Here is an 18,647-nt window from a genome sequence, read left to right as displayed (position 1 = left end):
AAACCGGGCTCCTCGCGGGCAGGGTTTCGGATCGGAAATTTTACTTCTCGGGATCTTCGGGGCTTCGGGACTTGCTTCGGGGTTCGAGATTAAGACCGGGGCTTCGGGATATTTCTTGCACGAAAAACGAGGTAAAATGGGAAAGAGGAGAGGAATTGAGCAAGGAACTCGGCTGCCCTCGCACCCTTTATATAGGGGCTGATTCTTCGAATTACGTTGGGCGTAAATCTAGGTACGCTGAGCATAACCCGAATAAGCCCGGTGACTCCCCTCCTTTGGATAATATCCGAATTTATATTTTAAATTAAGTACTTTAATTGTTTAATAAACTTCAAAAATTCATATCTTCCTCATACGAGCTCCGATTTCGACGTTCTTTATATCCCCGTGTAGGTGAGATTACGATCTACAACTTTTGTTTAGACTCCGTCGGCTAATTTTGACTTTATTTTTATTATATTATTTTAGTAGGCCGGGACAGGAAAACTCCGTTATAAATTCATAACTTCTTCATCCGACGTCCGTTTTCGTCCGTCTTTTACCGTTGCACTACTATTAACAAGATATTCGATTCTCGTTTAGATTGTTTTGGCTAAAAACCACTTGATCTCAAATCGAGTATTCGGGCTACATACTGCTAAGTCGAAACTTAGAAAAATCATAACTTCCTCATATGAAGTCAGATTCAGACGTTCTTTTTATGCACGATCATGGTTTAACGAACTCTACGACTTTCGTTTAGATCGCTAAGGCTAAATATGACTCTAACGTAAATTCACTTTTTACGTCATTCAGCGTCGTGTCGGTTCTGTCGCGAAACTTCGACAGGTCATAACTTCTTCGTTATAACTCGGATTTTGGCGTTATTTATATGTACGGAATCCTTGTAACATATAATACAACTTAGTTAAGATTATTCCTTCAAAATAATCTTCCATCAAAAAGTCATTTTCGACGCTTAACGTCTCTAAATTGACTAGCCCTGATCTACAAGCGTTACAGTATGTTTGTTGAAACAGACAAATCAAACATTCCCAACATCATCATTTTTTATATCATTTTGATGATTAAGAAACAAAAGATTTTCAAGATCCAAATTATTTCACATGTAATAGAAGCAAGAGCTCTATACTCCAATTCAGTAGAAGATCTAGAAACGATAGATTGTTTCTTACTCTTCCATGAAGTCAAGGAATAATTAAAATACACCATATAACCTGTTACATAATTTCTAGTAGTCATGCACTTAGCCCAATTTGCATAAACAAACCCTTTAAGATCAAAACAATTTGATTTAGTTAATGCAACTCCTTTTCCAAGACTATTTTCAAATACCTCAATAGTCTAAAAGCAACTTTCAAATGAGACTTTCTGGGTTTGTGCATAAATTAACTAAGGACCTGAACAACATATGATATATCAGGTCTTGTAACAGTAAGATATATCAGTTTGCTAATAAGCTTTTGAAATTTTGTTTTATTATTCAACTCATCTTCTTTATCAAACTCACCAGAATGTATTACAAAATTGGTTTCTAAAGGTGTATTTACTAGCTTACACCCAAGCATGCCATATTCATGCAGTAGCTCAAGACAATACTTTCTCTTATTCAAACAGAACCCATTATCAAGGTTTACAACTTCTATTCCTAGAAAATATTTAAGAATGACAAGATCTTCAATCAAAAATTGACTTTTCATAAAATCTATGACCTTTTGAAGGTCAGATTCATGACTTCCAGGTAAAATAATATAATCAATAGATACTAATACTGTTGGGTTTTGGTCATAAGACATCCTATGTGCTCATACAAACCCTAATGCTTGGATCTAGGTTTCTCTATTGTACATGCTTTGAATCCAAGACTATAAACCCTAATTCTAGCATACATATAATCATATTAACATGAGAATAAGTTTATAGTGTTACCTTGATTGTTATGTAGCAATAACAATCCCAAATCTCCTTGTATTGACTTTGGAAGGCTTAGAGTCACAAGTGTCACTCCTCTAATGGCTCACAAACACCATAAGCAAGTGGAGAAGGTATAAGGAGAGAGGTGAGAGGTTAGAATTCGTATCTAGGACCTCTTGGGAAGGGATATACGAATTCATGGCCCTAGGGGTGTTTATATAGGTGTAGAGATAGGGTTTCAGTCATTATCCTTATCTAGTTGATTATCCATTAAGCAACCAATAAGATAATCCTTGAATCCTTATCATACTCGAATTCTAAGGGATTTACACCTCAAATTCGTTCACCATATATATAAGATAATCCTTACCTTATTTTGTAACTATCACATAATTACAATTCAGCCCCTCTAGTTTAATTAATTACATTTGATCACAAAACTAATTCTTAATTAATTATTGACCAATATTAATTAAACAAATATGATTTCTCCTTTAATATATTATTCTTATAACATATTAATAAATCATATTATCCTCTCTCTCTTTATTCATTTCTCCAATCAAGTTGCTTTGGTGAAGGCAACCCAAAAGGACCATGCACCATCGGGTCAAGTACATACCAAAATAGTTATGGACTTAGACACTAATCCAACAAATACATCTTCCAGGTAAACTCTAGAATCATTATCAGAATAATAATCAATAGGAAGACACACATATATACATCTTCTGAGAGGTCACCATAAAGAAATGCATTATTTTTATCCAATTAGTATAAAGGCCAAGAATTATGAACAAATAATGTAATAACAATACAAACAGTTACAATTTTTGCAACTGGAGAGAAAGTTTCTTCAAAATCTATACTCTCTCTTTGATTATATCATTTAGCAACTAAACGAGCCTTATACCTTTCTACTTCACCATTTGATTTATATTTAATTTTGAAAACCCATTTGCAACCAATTGGTTTTCTATTTTTAGGTTGTTTGGTTATTTCCCAAGTATGATTTTGATGAAGTGCTTCCATTTCTTCATTCATTTCCTTGAGCTAGTTTGGATCAGACAATGCTTCATTATAATTTTTGGGTTCAATTGTTTTATTGAGATTAGAAATAAAAAATTTAGTTTTAGAATTAAGACAAGAAGAATTAATGGTTCTCTCAATACCATATTTGTATTTCCCTTCAACAATATATTCAACAAACTTGATAGACATACGGGACTCACGCCTAGTCGTGGAAGAACCTATAGACTGCTCAAATACAGGAGTAAAGTGTAACTAACTACATTCCTCAGACACGTTTGAGGAAGAAGGAATAGAAAGACCAATAGGAGGCACAATTGCCTCGCTACTACAGTTGACAGTCACACTAGTATTGACATCATCCAGGTTGGTGGTTGTATCAGCACCATCCAACTAGGATTCTAGTCTCAACTCATCAAGATTTCATTAGTGTAAAAAACATCATAGGAAAAAGGATCACTAGGGCCAGAACTAATTGGAATTTTATCAACAGTAGTTGACTTTAATTTGTATGGAAGGACTGATTCATAAAATTTAACATCCTTGGATACAAAAGAGGTATTAGTATCTAGACTAAGAAGTTTATAATCCTTTTTATAAGAAGAATACCCAAATAAAACACATTTGTCAGCACGTTCAGAAAATTTATCATTGGTATTTAGTTTAATAGCAAAACATAAACAACCACATACTCTTAAATGATCAAAACTAGGAGTCCTTTTGAAAACAAGTTCATAAGGAGACAATCCATTTAAAATAGAGGAAGATATCCTATTTATTAAAAACACAGAAGTTAAAACTACATCTCCCCAATATTTAATAGGAACACCTGATTGAAAAAGAAGTGAACGAGCTACATTGAGAATATACCTATGCTTTCTCTCCACAACTCCATTTTGTTGTGGAGTGTAAGAACAAGATGTTTGGTGTAAGACACCATTTTCAGAATAAAAACAACTCATTTGATTGTTAACAAATTCAGTTCCATTATCAGAACGAACTACTTTGACTTTTACACTAAATTGATTTTGAAGAATATTAACAAATGATTTAAAACAACCAAAAACTTCACTTTTTGAACTTAAGAGAAAAACCCAAGTGGCCTTAGTAAAATCATCCACAATAATCAAAAAATACTTAAAACCCTCAACTGAAGCAATTCTATACGGTCCCAAAACATCTACGTAAATCAATTCACCTAGTTTAGTTGAATTATGCTAACTATGTGGAAAAGATTCTCTTGTCTGTTTTGCCTTATGACAGACATCACAAGGAGGAAGGGTTTCATTACCAAGTTTAAGCTTATCTTTTAAATAACTCAAAGCTTGATCAGCTGGATGACCAAGTCTAGTATGCCAGGTAAGTTTAGAAACACAACACTTAAAGTTAGTTATATTAGTTAGAATATCTGAGGGGATACAGTCAATGTAATACAGCCCCCTAGGTTCTCTACCATTCTCCACCATCTCCTTTGATAGTGAATCCTGAATTTTGTAATTATGTTCAGAAAAAACAACCTTACAAACACTATCTTTACAAAGCTTATGTATTAACATTGAAATCTGGAATAGCAAAGACATCAAATAAAGAGAGATGTGAGGACAATTGGAGGTTTCCTATTTTGTTTATAGGAGCTGAAGAACCATTTGGATGTTTCACAAGAAGGTTAAGTCTAGAAACATCCGTTACATCTCTAAGTTGAGACTCAGAGGCTATCATATGTTGATTTTCCCCTGAGTCAACAATCCAATTTTGAGAACTATCAAAATTAACAAAAGAATTACAACATTGAAACATAGATGAACCTGACATATTAGCAGTAGCAGTTACATCCTCACTAGCAGAGTTCTCATTGATGAGACTAAGAAACTTGTTGTATTGTTCACTAGTAAGATAGTGGGCATCACTACCATGGGCACACTCAGAAGAAACTATGGTGCCGTTGTTAGATCCAACAGAAGAAGAATTTACAAAAAATGACTTATTTTGATTATTATTATTATTATTATTTTAATTCTTGGGTTTAAAATCCTTTGGATATCCAATCAATTTATAACATCTTTCTATCAAATGACCTTTAAGACCACGATGTTTACATTGTAACCCCTGATTTCTAGACCTATTTTGACACTGTCCGCTTTTAAAGTCATCGACCTTACTATTAAAAACAGAAACTTGTGGTTTTGAAGAGCTGGTAGAAACTAGAGAGCCATTCTTTTGGAGAGACTATTTTTTAGAAAGAATAGAAAAGGCAGATTAAACATTTCGTAAGGGATCCATTAAGAGAATATGACTTTTGACTTGATTATAAACATCATCAAGACCACTACGAAACGGCATTACTTTCATTAGCTTAGAGTGATCACTAAGCTTAGTAGCAGCCTCACAAACACACTCAGTTAAGCTAGTTAAACCATCAAACTCTTTCCACAAAGAGTTAAGTTTATTATAATAATCAGAAAGAGAAGAGCCATTTTGTTTTAAGGTATTAATCTGTTGATGAACATTAAAGATTACAGACCCATCAACTTTGTTATATGTTTCAAACAACTCATTCCAAATATCCTCAGCTTTATCGGAATATACATGACTAGCATATATAGTTTCAAAGATTAACCCCTAAGATCCAGTTAGATACAACAACATTAACACGCTCCCATTTAGAAGCTATAGAAGATTCATTTTTTTTTCAAAGTAAGAGTACCATCTACAAAACCTAATTTTTTTTCTATCTTTTAAACCTCTTGTCATAGTACTACGCAACAAACAATAGTTTTCATTTCCAGTTAGTTTAATAGTTATAATAGAGTTTATAGCATTATCAGACGAATGAACATACAAGGGATCATCAAAGTCAATATGTGTGACATCCCCATTTTCACGGCCAGAAAAAACCGCTTTTTGTTTATATTTTATAAAAATCAGAGTACCTCTTTTAATAAAAATGTTGCGGAATTTGTTCCCAGAAAATCATGATTAAATACGTTATCAAATCATTTCCGAAGAAATGTATTTTTATCCATTTTAAAACATTTGAGATGTCATCGTCAATACAGAAACATAAGCATAAACAGAACTTACATTCATTTACACTAGTGATCTACATCTCTTTTAAATCCCTCAGCGTAAAGTATCTTCATATCGACACTTGTGATACAAATAAGCTTCAGTGGGTCAGGTTAGGAAACCTGGTGAGTACATAGGGTTTTCAACCCACAATAATATAATTATTATGTTAAACATCAAACAATCAACCCAATTACCCTTCCCCATTATCTTCTTTACTCTTAATTATCTACCCTAAGATTCAGCTATTCCTCGTTCATTCATTCCTAAGGAGTATCCTAAGGAATCGACACTAAGTCTGCATAGTCGTCAGGGTTTGTCTCGTTTATTGACAGTATCATTTTCGAGAGTCCACTCATAATACCTGTCAATGGGTTTTTAGAGTACACCGGGTGAACACATCGTTCACAACACCTACAGGTAGCGAGCCTGCTGGTGTTCCTCTAGACTGTCTAGAATAGTCTGTGGTTGTCATCCATACTCTGCTAGATGATGGGGGCCATCGCTTGGGTCATCGTTTGGCTCATCGTTTTGGCTCATCGCTTTGGCTCATCGCTTTGCACCATAATTTATCACTCATATATCATCGCTCATCATTCATCTCATATTTCATCGCTCATCATTTATCTCATCTTTCAACGCTCATCATTTATCTCACCTCTAATCTACCCATGTTTTACCCAACACATTTTGTAGATATAAAATGCATATACATTTTAGATCATTTAAAACATGTATAAAACGTTTCATCTAGCATAGACAGCAAGTATTCAGATAGTATACACACATAGCACGTAATTTATATAAAATACTTCATATCTATGTGTAAGATGAAAGTAACTATGCACTCACTTGTTAAAGTGATGATTCCAAACTCGGGCAGCGCTTCGCTTTTAACGATTCTATTTTCCTTCGACGAAACCTAGCGTTATTATCGCTAAGTTTTAGTGTAATTTTTATTGGGACAAATTATTAGTCTAGATTCATCATTAACTCAAAGTCTACTTTCATGATCTATCAAGTAAGGAACAACCAGGTAGGATCATATCAGAGGTAGGGTCCGTTTGGTATACGAAGTATACTTTTTGGAAATCCCACTTTAAACGCCTCACTAAATCACCGCCTAGACATCATTCTCGTAAGTAGATCACTCAGTATAACGACTTTGAATCACTGATAAATCTTATTTCTAGGTTCATAATAACGATATTATATTTAAATATAAGCTATATTTAAAGTATGGTAGGCTTATTTCACTTGCAGTGAGTTTTATTAAAAATCGGGCTCCGCTGGAGCAGAGCTTCTGAGCCGAGAAGTTCTTTTTCTCGGAGCCTTCGTGCGCTTCGGGGCTTTCTTCTAGCGCTAGGGAAGTTTCCTAGGCTTTAGGGGGGGGGGGGGGGGGGGTTAGGGAGTCTAGATAGAAGTTAGAGAGAGAAAGAAAGACTTATGGTGTGAATAAAATCTGAAGGGTTCACCCTTTATTTATAGGGGTTTTATTGCCCTAAGTTTCATCTGTATCTTCCACGTACGAGCTCCATTTTCTACGTTCTTTATATCCGCGTGTTGGTATTTACGATTACTACAACTTTCATTTAGACCACGTCGGCTAATTCTCATTCTATCTTAGATATACAAAACTATATCGAATTCGTCGCGCTTGAAGAGTAGAGACTAAGTTTCGTCCATATCTTTAACATACGAGCTCTATTCTCAACATTATTTATATCAACATGTTGGTATTTACGAGTACTACAACTTTCATTTAGACTCTGTCAGCTAATTCTCATTCTATCTCAGATTTACAAAACTGTATCAAATTCGTCGTGCTTGAAGAGCAGAGACTAAGCTTCGTCCATATCTTTCGCATACGAGCTCTGTTTTCGACTGTCTTTTTATCGTTTAACTCCTATTAACGATATCTTCATTTATCTTTTAGAATATTTTGGCTAAAAATCGACCGATCTAAAATTCGAATTTCCAGGTTGTGCATTGTTATGCTAAATCTTAGAAAAACCGTAACTTCCTCATACGAAGTCAGATTTGGACGTTCTTTTTATACACGCTCTTGGTTTAACATATACTACGACTTTTTTTTAGACCGCTAAGGCTAGAAAGTATTTTATCGTAAATTCACTTTTTACGATTCTCGATGTCGTGTCGGTTTTGCCGTAAAACTTCGACGGGTCATAACTTCTTCGTTATAACTCGGATTTTGGTGCTCTTTATATGTACGGAACCCTTGAGATATATTCTAAAACTTAGTTAAGATTATTTATTCTAAATAATCTTTTTTCAAAAAGTCGTTTTCGACACTTATTGCCTCTAAATTGACTAGCTCAGATCTGCGGACGTTACAATAGGACTATCTTTGGGAGTACCACTCCCTTCAGGAGTTTCACCAGTCATAAAGAACATAAAACAATCACCATACAAATAAAGTGAATCACAGAAGATGAAACAAATTCATAGAGAAAATAGACAACTATGTTGACTTAAAGTCCAGATGGTCACCACAGTATGTCGGGGCTCAATACAGTCAACACAAAGTCAAGAACAACCAGAAACAAGTAGAAAACAAGCGTAAACATAAATAATAACTGGTGTATGCAAGACAATCAGGATCTCCCACATCTACAACTAAAAAGGAGAAAAGAACAAGAAACCCTCACAATGCAATAGGCAGAGATGTTCAAGAATCGAGTCCCTGAATTTGTTCTCTTCAAGAGTTATCGGTGATGAAATCCGACCTTAAGAGAATTATTTCAGATTAGAGGGATTGATCGATTGTTCTTCAAAGATCCAGCCAAAGATTACTACCCAACACCTCAGGTAACACACAGGTTTACAGATCTTTCAGCAGATCGTCGAAGGAATAACACCAAATGATCGACGAACATCAGGATCAAGAAACAAGAGTCTTACAACTTTGATACCATGTTGAAATAGACAAATCAAACATTCCCAACATCATCATTTCTTATATCATTTGATGATTAAGAAACAGAATGTTTTTACGATACTTGCAAAGCAAAACTCACTACAAAAACCCTAATCTACTCTCCAGATTTATCACTCATCCAAATCTATATCTATCATACAAACGCATCTAACATTTGTATATACAAAGATTTAAGTACAAACCCTAATCTAAACAAATGAGAAAATGAGAGAGATAACGTGAGAGAAAATCCTAACAATTTGATCTGATCTGAAAAAATGATTGAATGAATGAATTCCTTAACCCTCTCTAACTTTATACCTCGGTTCACGAATATGAACATGATCCGGATATAAGTTAACTCATGAATATAGACCTACATGCTTCAACCTGTAATTTCCTTTCACAATCCAATACAACTTATATTTAATACAATTTCCCCTTATTTCACAATGTATTACAATTAGCCCCTAAAAGAAAATTAATAAACATGAGATTGTATTTTTTAAATATTTATTATTTTCAACAATGTTATTTTAAGAATTTTAATAAAAATGTATAGGAGCAGGGACCTACCTTTTTTTTTTAATAGAACAAGAATATATAGAAAAAAAAAATAAGAACTACCTAATTTTTATAAAAAGACATACCTAATTATTTTTGATAAAAAAAATTTATCATCAGCCCATATATTTTATATTTAACAGCCCAACATCTTACACCACTTTCACTAATCAATAGCCCAATCCAATCATTAAAATAAAAAAGATAAAAAAAAAAAAAAAAAAAAAAAAAAAAAGGAAAGGAAAATAGAAACGGAAAGACGCTCATACCCCTCGCTGCTGTGTTGAACTGCTCCGTTTCCGGATAAAAAATCGACACCGCTTTTTACCTTCTCCGTTCGCAACCATTAGTATTTTTACACTTTCATATTTTTTTAATTTTATTTACATAAGGAACCATGTGGTTTTGGTTCTAGATTCGCGCCATATTCTTTGTTCATATACGACTTTCTTTTCCTTAACTCCTATCAGTGGATCATATGTTCGTCTCATCGGTTCTAAATTTAATTATATATATCGCGTCACATTCAGTATTACTGTATTAGATAATGTGATACACGACAACATTTAACGGAGCCCTTAGACCTTTCGCTTTGTATAAATGTGGAATCTTAACTTTTAACCTAATAAATTAAAAAAATGGTCCTTTAACTTTAGTGATTTTTTAAGTTAGTCTAAATTTTTTTATTTCTTTCTATAATTGTAGTGTATACTGTAATGACCTCCCTCCGAAAGCTTGAGGGTTCATAAATTATAATCGACTTGTGTAGTAAAATTACAAAAATGATCGGACGATTATATTTTTAATAATATCTAAAATGACCACATATTTATATTTAACTTCTGACTAACGCTAAATGCTCGTTTTCATCTACAAAATTTGTGATGATGTTTTCTTTTCTTTCTTTTTTTTTTTTTTTTTTTTTTTTTTGCAATGTAAATATGAGCAAATTTGAAATATAAAATATAAAATAAATAAATAAACACTAACATTCTTTCATCAACAAGTTCATAAAAAGAACACAAACTAATATTATTTTCTTGTATCTTTTTTGCATTTTCATTTTTGTTTGCTTTGACCAATTCCTTGACACACATAATTTAATAGAATAAAAAAGAATTATACCTTTGATTATTTCGACCACACACAACATTTACCAAAATTTACATTCCAATTCCTGTAAATTATTTCCAAATCCTTGAAACATTATGTTTTTAGTGTTCCTGAATCCCGAAAACATTTGCTTCCATAAGGATTTACAGGCTTGACAATCCATAATCCATCCATGAGAAATCATAGAGCCGAAGAGCAAGTCATGAAAACTACTTACGCACCGTTGAGCTCATGTCTCTCCATTTAGGGCACCATTCAAAATTACAAATGAAGTAATTTTGGTTTCTATGAAGATTTTTGATATTATTCTTCTTCTGTTTGTTACATAAATCACATCCATTGATTCCAATCATGATCAATCACGCTGTAGTTTAGTCGATGGTTATAAAATATTTTAGTTGTTTTTAATTTTAAAATTTTAACTGTAATTGTTACAAATGGAACGAACATTTGCTTCATTGCTTGTATCCTTACAAACTAATACCAAGAGAATCCAATGTTTTTTTTAACGATTTAGGAGATTATATAAGTTTTTCGAAATACTTGAAATGATTTTCAACACCACTGAAAGCATTGTTAGCCAAGTTTCCAATTATCATCCTCCCACGTGATAAATGAGATGAAAAATCTGGATTATATACGTTAGAAACTGGTGATTTTCGCTTTCATCATAGTTCATACACACATCATTAGCTCCTGAAAGACAGATCATGAATACATCGACAAGTTCCTTGTGATTGGGGTTTATTTTTAAACATGTGCATGTGCATGCTCGGGTTTATGAGAGAACTCATAATCAAGATGAACAAAAGCACGTTCAATCTCAGGTAACAGCTCAAGCTTTTCTTGTAATGCTTCACCAATATCATGAGCTGTTTGTAAAGGCATATCAAAGGGTAGAACAAGGTCCACCTCCACAAAGTAATGAGACCCAAACGTATAAGCCCTTACAGTGTCTATGTGTCTGATTGCCTTGTGATGATTCCAACACAAATACGTAAGTTTCTGTAAGTATTCAGGTGCTGCTGATTTCCCAACAAGAGAATTCACATTCTCCACCACTGTTACAGACCACGTCCTGATCGTGTACATTGCCAGCTGTCACCACACAACACAAAGTGCATGTCAAACGCAGTATAACCTGTTGTTTTTTGAAACGAAGAGGGATTGAAGGGGTGAAAAGAAGTTACTATTATAGCTCCAACGGGATCCATCCAGTCACTGATATAGTTAGCAAGTAGTACAGCTATTAAGCCAATGAGATTTGTGACTACATCAAAGAAATGATCTTGAGCATAGGCTTTGACAATTTCATTGGTGAATGATCGACAATATATACACAACACAAGTTTGACTAAGGTCACACAAAGCATGATGCCAACAACCCATTCTTCTTGCTCCGTGGTTAAGCTAAACCCATTCTCCTGGAATAGTATCATGGAAAATTCTATGTGTAAAGGAATTTTTTTTTAAAAAAAATGTAATTGAAGTGATGTTGGTAATTTGTTTGCTTACATTTGATGCTAATGTGCGCACAGACTCTAAAATTATCTGCAGTCCAAGAGTTGCCATTACAGAGGCAAAGACGAGTATTCCCTGAAAATATGAATTCAGATGAGATGTAGGGGTCTAGATTAGCCATGAAGAAAGAGAAAGAGTGAGATTGAATGACTAATTAACCAAAGGTTGCATTCGTCTTTTTCCAATTGGATATAGATAAGGGTTTGGAATCTGCATGGAGAAAGCTGTAAACCAGAGGATAAATCCTGATAAGAGATCAAGAAGTGAGTCTAAAGTGGAGGCTATTATGGCCAATGAACCACTTTTAATGGAGGCGTAAATTTTTGCAATGAAAAGAATCATGTTTGCAACATTAGATATGTTAATGGCAAGTGTCTCCCTTCGTGCTAAACTTTCCTTCTCTTCCTGCAAGTCAAACAATCAACATTATGCGCTCTAATGGCAAACAATTAGAGGTTTTCAGGTCATCTGTAAATGGAATACTTACTGCAGACATACGAGGTACAAAACCACGTTCTGCTAAGGCATCCATTTCTGTAAAGCCCTCCAGCATCTCTACCTGTTGTTGATAATATTCTGCCACATGGTTTTCTGACCCTGAGGAAGTTCAAGTAAATGAAAAAATGTTACAAAACAGCCTTAAAGAATTTTTGCCCAATGTTCATGAATCAGATAGCACAGAAGTGTAAGCTTGAATACAGATTGAACGGAATTGAAGAATTTTTGCCCAAAATTTTATGTTTGATTGGTAAATTTTAGCATATCAATCCAATTTTGATAAATCCTTCAATTTAATGGTAAACCTATGCTGTTCATGATGAACTTAAACGAATGCAAACGAGGTGAGATATTAATCTATTAAGTAATACGGATCAAAGCGGAAGAAACGAATCAAATGGAAACGATGATCCGTGACAAACTATCATCGTTTTCTAATGTAGCAACTAATATGAAGAAGCAAATGGAAACAGCGATGGTGTATTAGCACCTGATATCCTGAGATAGTCATGGAGTCGTCGAGGAGGTTTCTCCTTATGCTCGAAAGAAAACTGAAATCCATCGAAGTTCAACCTCCAGGAGCCGTCGCAACCACCGCCACCGCTGATATTGGCATCGTTCAAGAGCAATAACTCATGTTCAACAGCGTGATCTCCTTCTCCGCTCGCCGTCTCCACCATTGTCTCCGGTAAAACAGATCGGAAACCGAAAAAAGAGAAACAAAGGGTTCGATATTTGAATCTGCATGTACTCCGCCGCACAAACAGAGTGGGGATGTGTTATGAACATTGACGCGAAGAAAGATGACAGGAAAAGTAAAACTGTAGAGACACGAAATGCGCGTGATATACACGCGCTAGGTGGCCGGACACACGTGGTTGTCCTTTGTCTTTGTTCAGAAAAGGGAGCGAGAGTGAGATAAAACGTGGGTGGTTACTCGTTAGAGTGACGCTCAAAATACGATACATCTTTTAGAGTAAATTACAGTTTGGTCCTGTGGTTTATATCTATATGAAGTTTTAGTCCATCTTTTTAATTTTTGATATGGATCATCCATGTGGTTTCTAAAAGTTGCATCGGTGGTTCCTAAGACTGTTACTATCTAATTAGGGATGAGCATCTGTCTGGACCTGGATCGAGAACCAAAGAACTGAAAACCAATTTAGTAGGAAATGAAAAACAAAGAATCGAATCGAATACCTCGATTTCAGTTTCTGTTCAATTTCGATTCTGGTTTTTCTCCGATCCAATTTGGTTCCAACAAGTCAAATGCTCAATTGCTCATCCCTAGTTAACATCTAAAAATCTTTGTTAAGTACATGTAAAATGATGAGATTTCCCATCTTTTTGCCCTCGAACTAAAATTGTTAGAACTTATATACATCAAGGAGCATTTCTGTAAATTCCATATAGAAAAAAAATTGAAACCCTAAATCTATAAACCACAAGGATAGTAACATAAATGTAACTAATGTTTATTGGAAAAAAGCAACCCCAAAGATTTGGGACCAAAATAAATATAACCAACCGAAAAAACAACCCCCAAAGATTTAGGACCAAAAGCGATTACCATTATTTCAAAAATTAGAAAGTTCTGCTATTTTTTTTTTAATTTATTTATTTGTTTTTTTCAAGTAAACAGCATAGACCAAAACTATAATTCACTGTATCTTTCAAAATAAAATAAACAGAAACTCATAACTTATATGAATAAAAACTTTAATCATCTAGTATATCCAAGTAAAACAATATTTTAGCAAGCCTTAAAAAAAATGTTGCATAGGCTTGATACTCAAAATATTACAAATAATTAGTTTTTGTTTTAAGGCCTCATACTGAAAAACAAAGAAGATAAGTTATTAAATAATTTTAATGAACAATTAATCGACATAAGTGGTTGCTTTGCTGTCTTGAAAAGCATTATTCCATACTCCATACTAGTCTTATAGTTGCTAGAATTTTACCACTAGGTTACACTTTAGAATATCTTGAAACAACGAAAAAGCTATTAAAAAGAAGGATGTGGAGGCAATACGACACAAAATTGGATAAATTTATGAAGATTATATTAACAATTTAACACATACACGATTATCACAAATGGTTTCATGTAAAACCATTTTTTATTACGATTAAATACTGATATGTAAGTTGTGAGTCAACATAAAATATCAAATTAGACTAGAAAACATGGATCAATATACGAATTTTCAATTTTTTTCATAAAGGCAAAAGAAAAGGAGGAAACATGGTGAAAAGAAGAAGCATATATACTTTACATAATTCGATAGTTCAAGTGTTGCTTTTCTAAAATGTCTCTTTAACTACGACTATGGTCAACAAAATTATCATATAAATATATTCATCTTAATTTGTTCTTCAATTAAATGTGTCACTGTTACAGCACACATTTTGGTCTGAAATGTGTACATAAAGTTTGTGCATCCATCAAATTCATACTAGAAATTATCATGAAAATGGTAGAAAATGCTACATTTAATATCAAAGCATTATCAGTGAATCTACTCCTCCCTTAAATTACGATTATATAAAATTGTTTAACAAAGATAAATATACAATACAACCAATGTGTTGAGAGGTTAGAACACAAAAGGAGCAGATTTGCTTAGTTTGCCACTGAACCCTTGATACATTCTGCAAATAAAAAAATATAAACAATAAACATTTTGAAATATATTTAAAAAAAAAACATGGAATAAAATTAAAGTGACATTAGTACCTCAATCTCAATGTTTTTTTTCCAGCATTTTTTTTTTTTTTGCTGGAATGTTATATATATCTAGGCTGCAGAGAGAACAGGAAAGGTTGCACAACACCTGATCACTACACCCTACTACAATGAACTCAGGAGAGCAACAAATTCTGACGGTTCTTCATCTTGCTTCACCACCTGCCACGTGGACTTAGTGTGAAAAAAAAAAAAAAAAAAAACATTTTTTTGTTTATTTAATATTAATTAATACTAAGTAAAAAAATATTTGAAATATGATTCGTACCTTAACATGAGTGTCCTTTGACAAACCCATCTTGGAAACAAGATTATTAATAACTTCTTTCACAGAAAAATCTGCCAACTCAGCACACCTTGCGTCATCTTTATCATGCAAGAAACCTTTTCCCACCCATAAATACAAACCGGAATCCCCAATTCCGGAACTTGATTCCGGAGTCACGAAAATAAACACGCGACTGGAATCCATGTCACCAGCATAAAATCTCATAACCTTTTCCAAACTAGGCCATTCAAGCACCACTAATTCTTGCTTCACATTCTGATCTTCTTGTGAAGCTTTAGATTTCTGGTCAAACTCGGTCAAACCATTTGAACAAGAGCCCTGAACAAGAGATTCGTCATCACTCATCATTGGTAGTTTAAGACATTTAGGAGCACTACCTCTGCGTTCAGCAATCGAAAGTGAAGACCTTTTTGAAGGTGATAAAACTGATTGTGAACATGAGTTTGAAGTGAAATTCACATCAATGAATTCAGAGGTTTTGGAAATGGAATGAGGGGAGAGTTTAGATGGAAGAATCGGAGCAAGTGATAAAGTTGAAAATGTTGACAATACAGAAGGAGATGCAACAGGGGAATCGGAATAGCATTTGGAGGAGCTAATGGTGGAATCGGAAGATTGGGAATCAGGAGATGATGATGATGATGATGATGATGATGATGAAGAAAACGAAGATCTTGAAGAAAAAAGAAAATTAGAATTTGAATTGGAATTGTTATCTGAACCCATGAGTAAAGAAGAATCAGGGTAGACTCTAGAAGGGGCAGATTTGGAAGCTAAAACAAACTCCTTCATGTTTCCATGTGCAAATTTACGTCTCAAAACACTCCAACTACTTTCTCTAACTGGTAAATGAGTTTCTTGTTCAGTTTCAAAAGAAGCAAAAGGAGGGACAAATCCACCCACAATTGCTTTCTGTATAATCTCAAAGTCAACATTGTAAGAGTCAACTATTCTATCACCCGGGGTTACTTTAGTCAACTTTGAAACATCAATCACCTTGCCTGATTTATCCATCAAAGGTAAAAGACTCGAAAAAGCATCCCAAAAGTAAGAAGGTTCTTCCCCTTCTTTCACCACAACTATCGGCCCTTGAACCTTTTCATATCTAACAATCTGACAAACTGCACCTCTTGCATCTCTTTCCATTAAAGATCCACATTTTACACCCACCCAAATGTAAATACTTGAAGGTATATGCATAATGAAGACACCCCTAGAATCTAGAGCAACTGGGGAAGGAACATTTAACATTTTTGGAACAAGATGTAAAGGGTCGTATGATGAATGAGGTGCAATTCTATATAATCTAAGTAATGAGCTTGGAGATAAAGGAAACGCATGTACCCTTTTCTGACATTGTAAAAGTTGGCATGCGAATCCCATATTTGGATCTGCGATTTCTCTTGCAGCTTTTACGTATTGAAAAGCATCATCAAAGCTTTGACCTTCTCTCCACATACGATATGCAATCACCAATGAAGTTGACCGAGATACCCCTTGACAACAATGTACAAAAACTTTCCCATTTTGTTCTCTAACATCTTCAAAGTAATCAAACACATCGTATAGTATGCTTGTTATGTCTTCTGAAGGGCTATCTTGTAACCATAAAGTTCTGTACACGAAATGTCCTTTGAAGTATTCAGGACAAACAAAGCCTACACAATTGAGAATGTGAGTGATTTTGTGTTCTTTGAGTATGTCTTTATCGCGTGCAACTGCATCACCACCTAAGAAGATATGTTCTGCTACTTTTGAACATTCTTTATCAAAGAAAGCAATCTTATCTCTTTTCACAAGGGAAGGATTCTTATCTGGGATTCTTTGGATTGATGATAAATCAAGCTTTAGCCTTTCGCCACTAGGTGTGCTGGGAATTGGCCACTCACCAACATCATCTGAACCTGCTCTTGGCCATTCATCTAAGCTTCTTCTAGCAATTGATAATGGTGGTAGAAATGATCGGCCTTTACTGTTTGATCTAGGAGTTAATGGGACAGGACACCTTCGAATCTGTCCACCATTACTTGGATCTGAAGTGTCTTTTACACTGTCGGGATTAAGTGGTGGTAATGATACATGAGAAGACGACCATGAAGCTGACCTCCAATACATCTTCCTGTTACCTGGAATGGGATGATGGAGTCGTGAACCAGCACTGTCGATGTTATTACTCTCCCCACTAGCTTCATCCTCTTTCCCTACCATTCCACTTCAAAATCCCGAAGTATAATCGAAATCCACTCTAGGGTTTTGTAATCTATGTTAACGCAGTGTTTTGTCACTGAACCACAAAATGCCAACTTCAGGACCTTAATAGAATTGAAAATTTTCACCTGCGAGAATCGAAAGAAAATTCGAGCAAAACAGATACCGAATCAAGCAATCAATATATACATATACCTAAGCTTGTTGAAGAGGAAATTCGTAAGTTCTTATTACAGACGTAAAACCAAAGGAAAGCGTGAAATAACCTAGTTTATGGATCTGAGTTGTGGAAACGAATATAAACCGAAATTGAGGGAAATAAATGTACTCCAACCCTGATTTCTAGGGTTTGTCGTGAAAATCAAATCGGTATCCAAAATACGCGACATGTATATGGAATTGTAATTAGAAAGTAGAATGAGAGATTAGAGGACTTACAGTTTATGAAATCGTGAGGGGAAATGGAGACTGGAAAACGAAGAACAAAGGAACTCTTCTGATAGCAAAGATGAGTGTGAGATTCTTGAATTATAAAAAAACAAATTTTCAATTCCTAAATTTTTGATACGATTGGGGAATTATATTAAAAATAAAAAAAAGACTCTTCTCTGTAACTCTCTCACTTAAATTGGGTCATGAACGTCGTGTGAGACTCCACATTAATATTTGGAGTAAATTTTACCTATAATAATTTCAACCACTCGAATTAAAGTTTAGATTAGTTTTATTACAAGTAAGGTGATTGTGGTATATGTAAA

At 34.3% G+C, this 18,647-nt stretch overlaps 2 protein-coding genes across 2 annotated transcripts; both read right to left on the bottom strand.

The window, feature by feature from the left end:
- Window positions 1–11,235: 11,235 nt before the first annotated feature.
- LOC145013008 (metal tolerance protein 11-like) lies at window positions 11,236–13,547 on the bottom strand. The gene is made up of 6 exons (XM_078971811.1): window positions 13,134–13,547; window positions 12,633–12,742; window positions 12,305–12,550; window positions 12,140–12,220; window positions 11,815–12,048; window positions 11,236–11,722 (listed from the first exon to the last, which is right to left on the bottom strand). Exons 1-6 carry the CDS (start codon window positions 13,321–13,323, stop codon window positions 11,375–11,377), a joined length of 1,209 nt encoding a protein of 402 aa, XP_078827937.1. The 5' UTR covers window positions 13,324–13,547; the 3' UTR covers window positions 11,236–11,374.
- A 1,455-nt stretch (window positions 13,548–15,002) lies between these two features.
- On the bottom strand, window positions 15,003–18,479 carry MKP1 (mitogen-activated protein kinase phosphatase 1). The gene is made up of 4 exons (XM_078967943.1): window positions 18,328–18,479; window positions 15,661–18,017; window positions 15,384–15,554; window positions 15,003–15,298 (listed from the first exon to the last, which is right to left on the bottom strand). Exons 2-3 carry the CDS (start codon window positions 17,887–17,889, stop codon window positions 15,498–15,500), a joined length of 2,286 nt encoding a protein of 761 aa, XP_078824069.1. The 5' UTR covers window positions 17,890–18,017; window positions 18,328–18,479; the 3' UTR covers window positions 15,003–15,298; window positions 15,384–15,497.
- Window positions 18,480–18,647: the final 168 nt, after the last annotated feature.

This window comes from Lactuca saligna, chromosome 8 (genome assembly GCF_052625555.1).
Source record: "Lactuca saligna cultivar CGN05327 chromosome 8, ASM5262555v1, whole genome shotgun sequence".
NCBI lineage: Eukaryota > Viridiplantae > Streptophyta > Magnoliopsida > Asterales > Asteraceae > Lactuca > Lactuca saligna.
The sequence above is the reverse complement of the archived record's forward strand: the minus strand, read 5'-3'. Positions and strand labels throughout refer to the sequence as shown.

Bases quoted from the DNA above. Each gene is read 5' to 3' on its own strand.
- LOC145013008 (XM_078971811.1), bottom strand. From the start codon at position 13,323: ATGGTGGAGACGGCGAGCGGAGAAGGAGATCACGCTGTTGAACATGAG. The intron at 12,049-12,139 runs GTAAGCAAACAA...ATACTATTCCAG, and splicing joins TGCGCACATTAGCATCAAAT to GAGAATGGGTTTAGCTTAAC. The intron at 11,723-11,814 runs GTAACTTCTTTT...GTGTGGTGACAG, and splicing joins ATCCCGTTGGAGCTATAATA to CTGGCAATGTACACGATCAG.
- MKP1 (XM_078967943.1), bottom strand. From the start codon at position 17,889: ATGGTAGGGAAAGAGGATGAAGCTAGTGGGGAGAGTAATAACATCGAC. The intron at 15,555-15,660 runs GTACGAATCATA...TCCACGTGGCAG, and splicing joins CAAAGGACACTCATGTTAAG to GTGGTGAAGCAAGATGAAGA.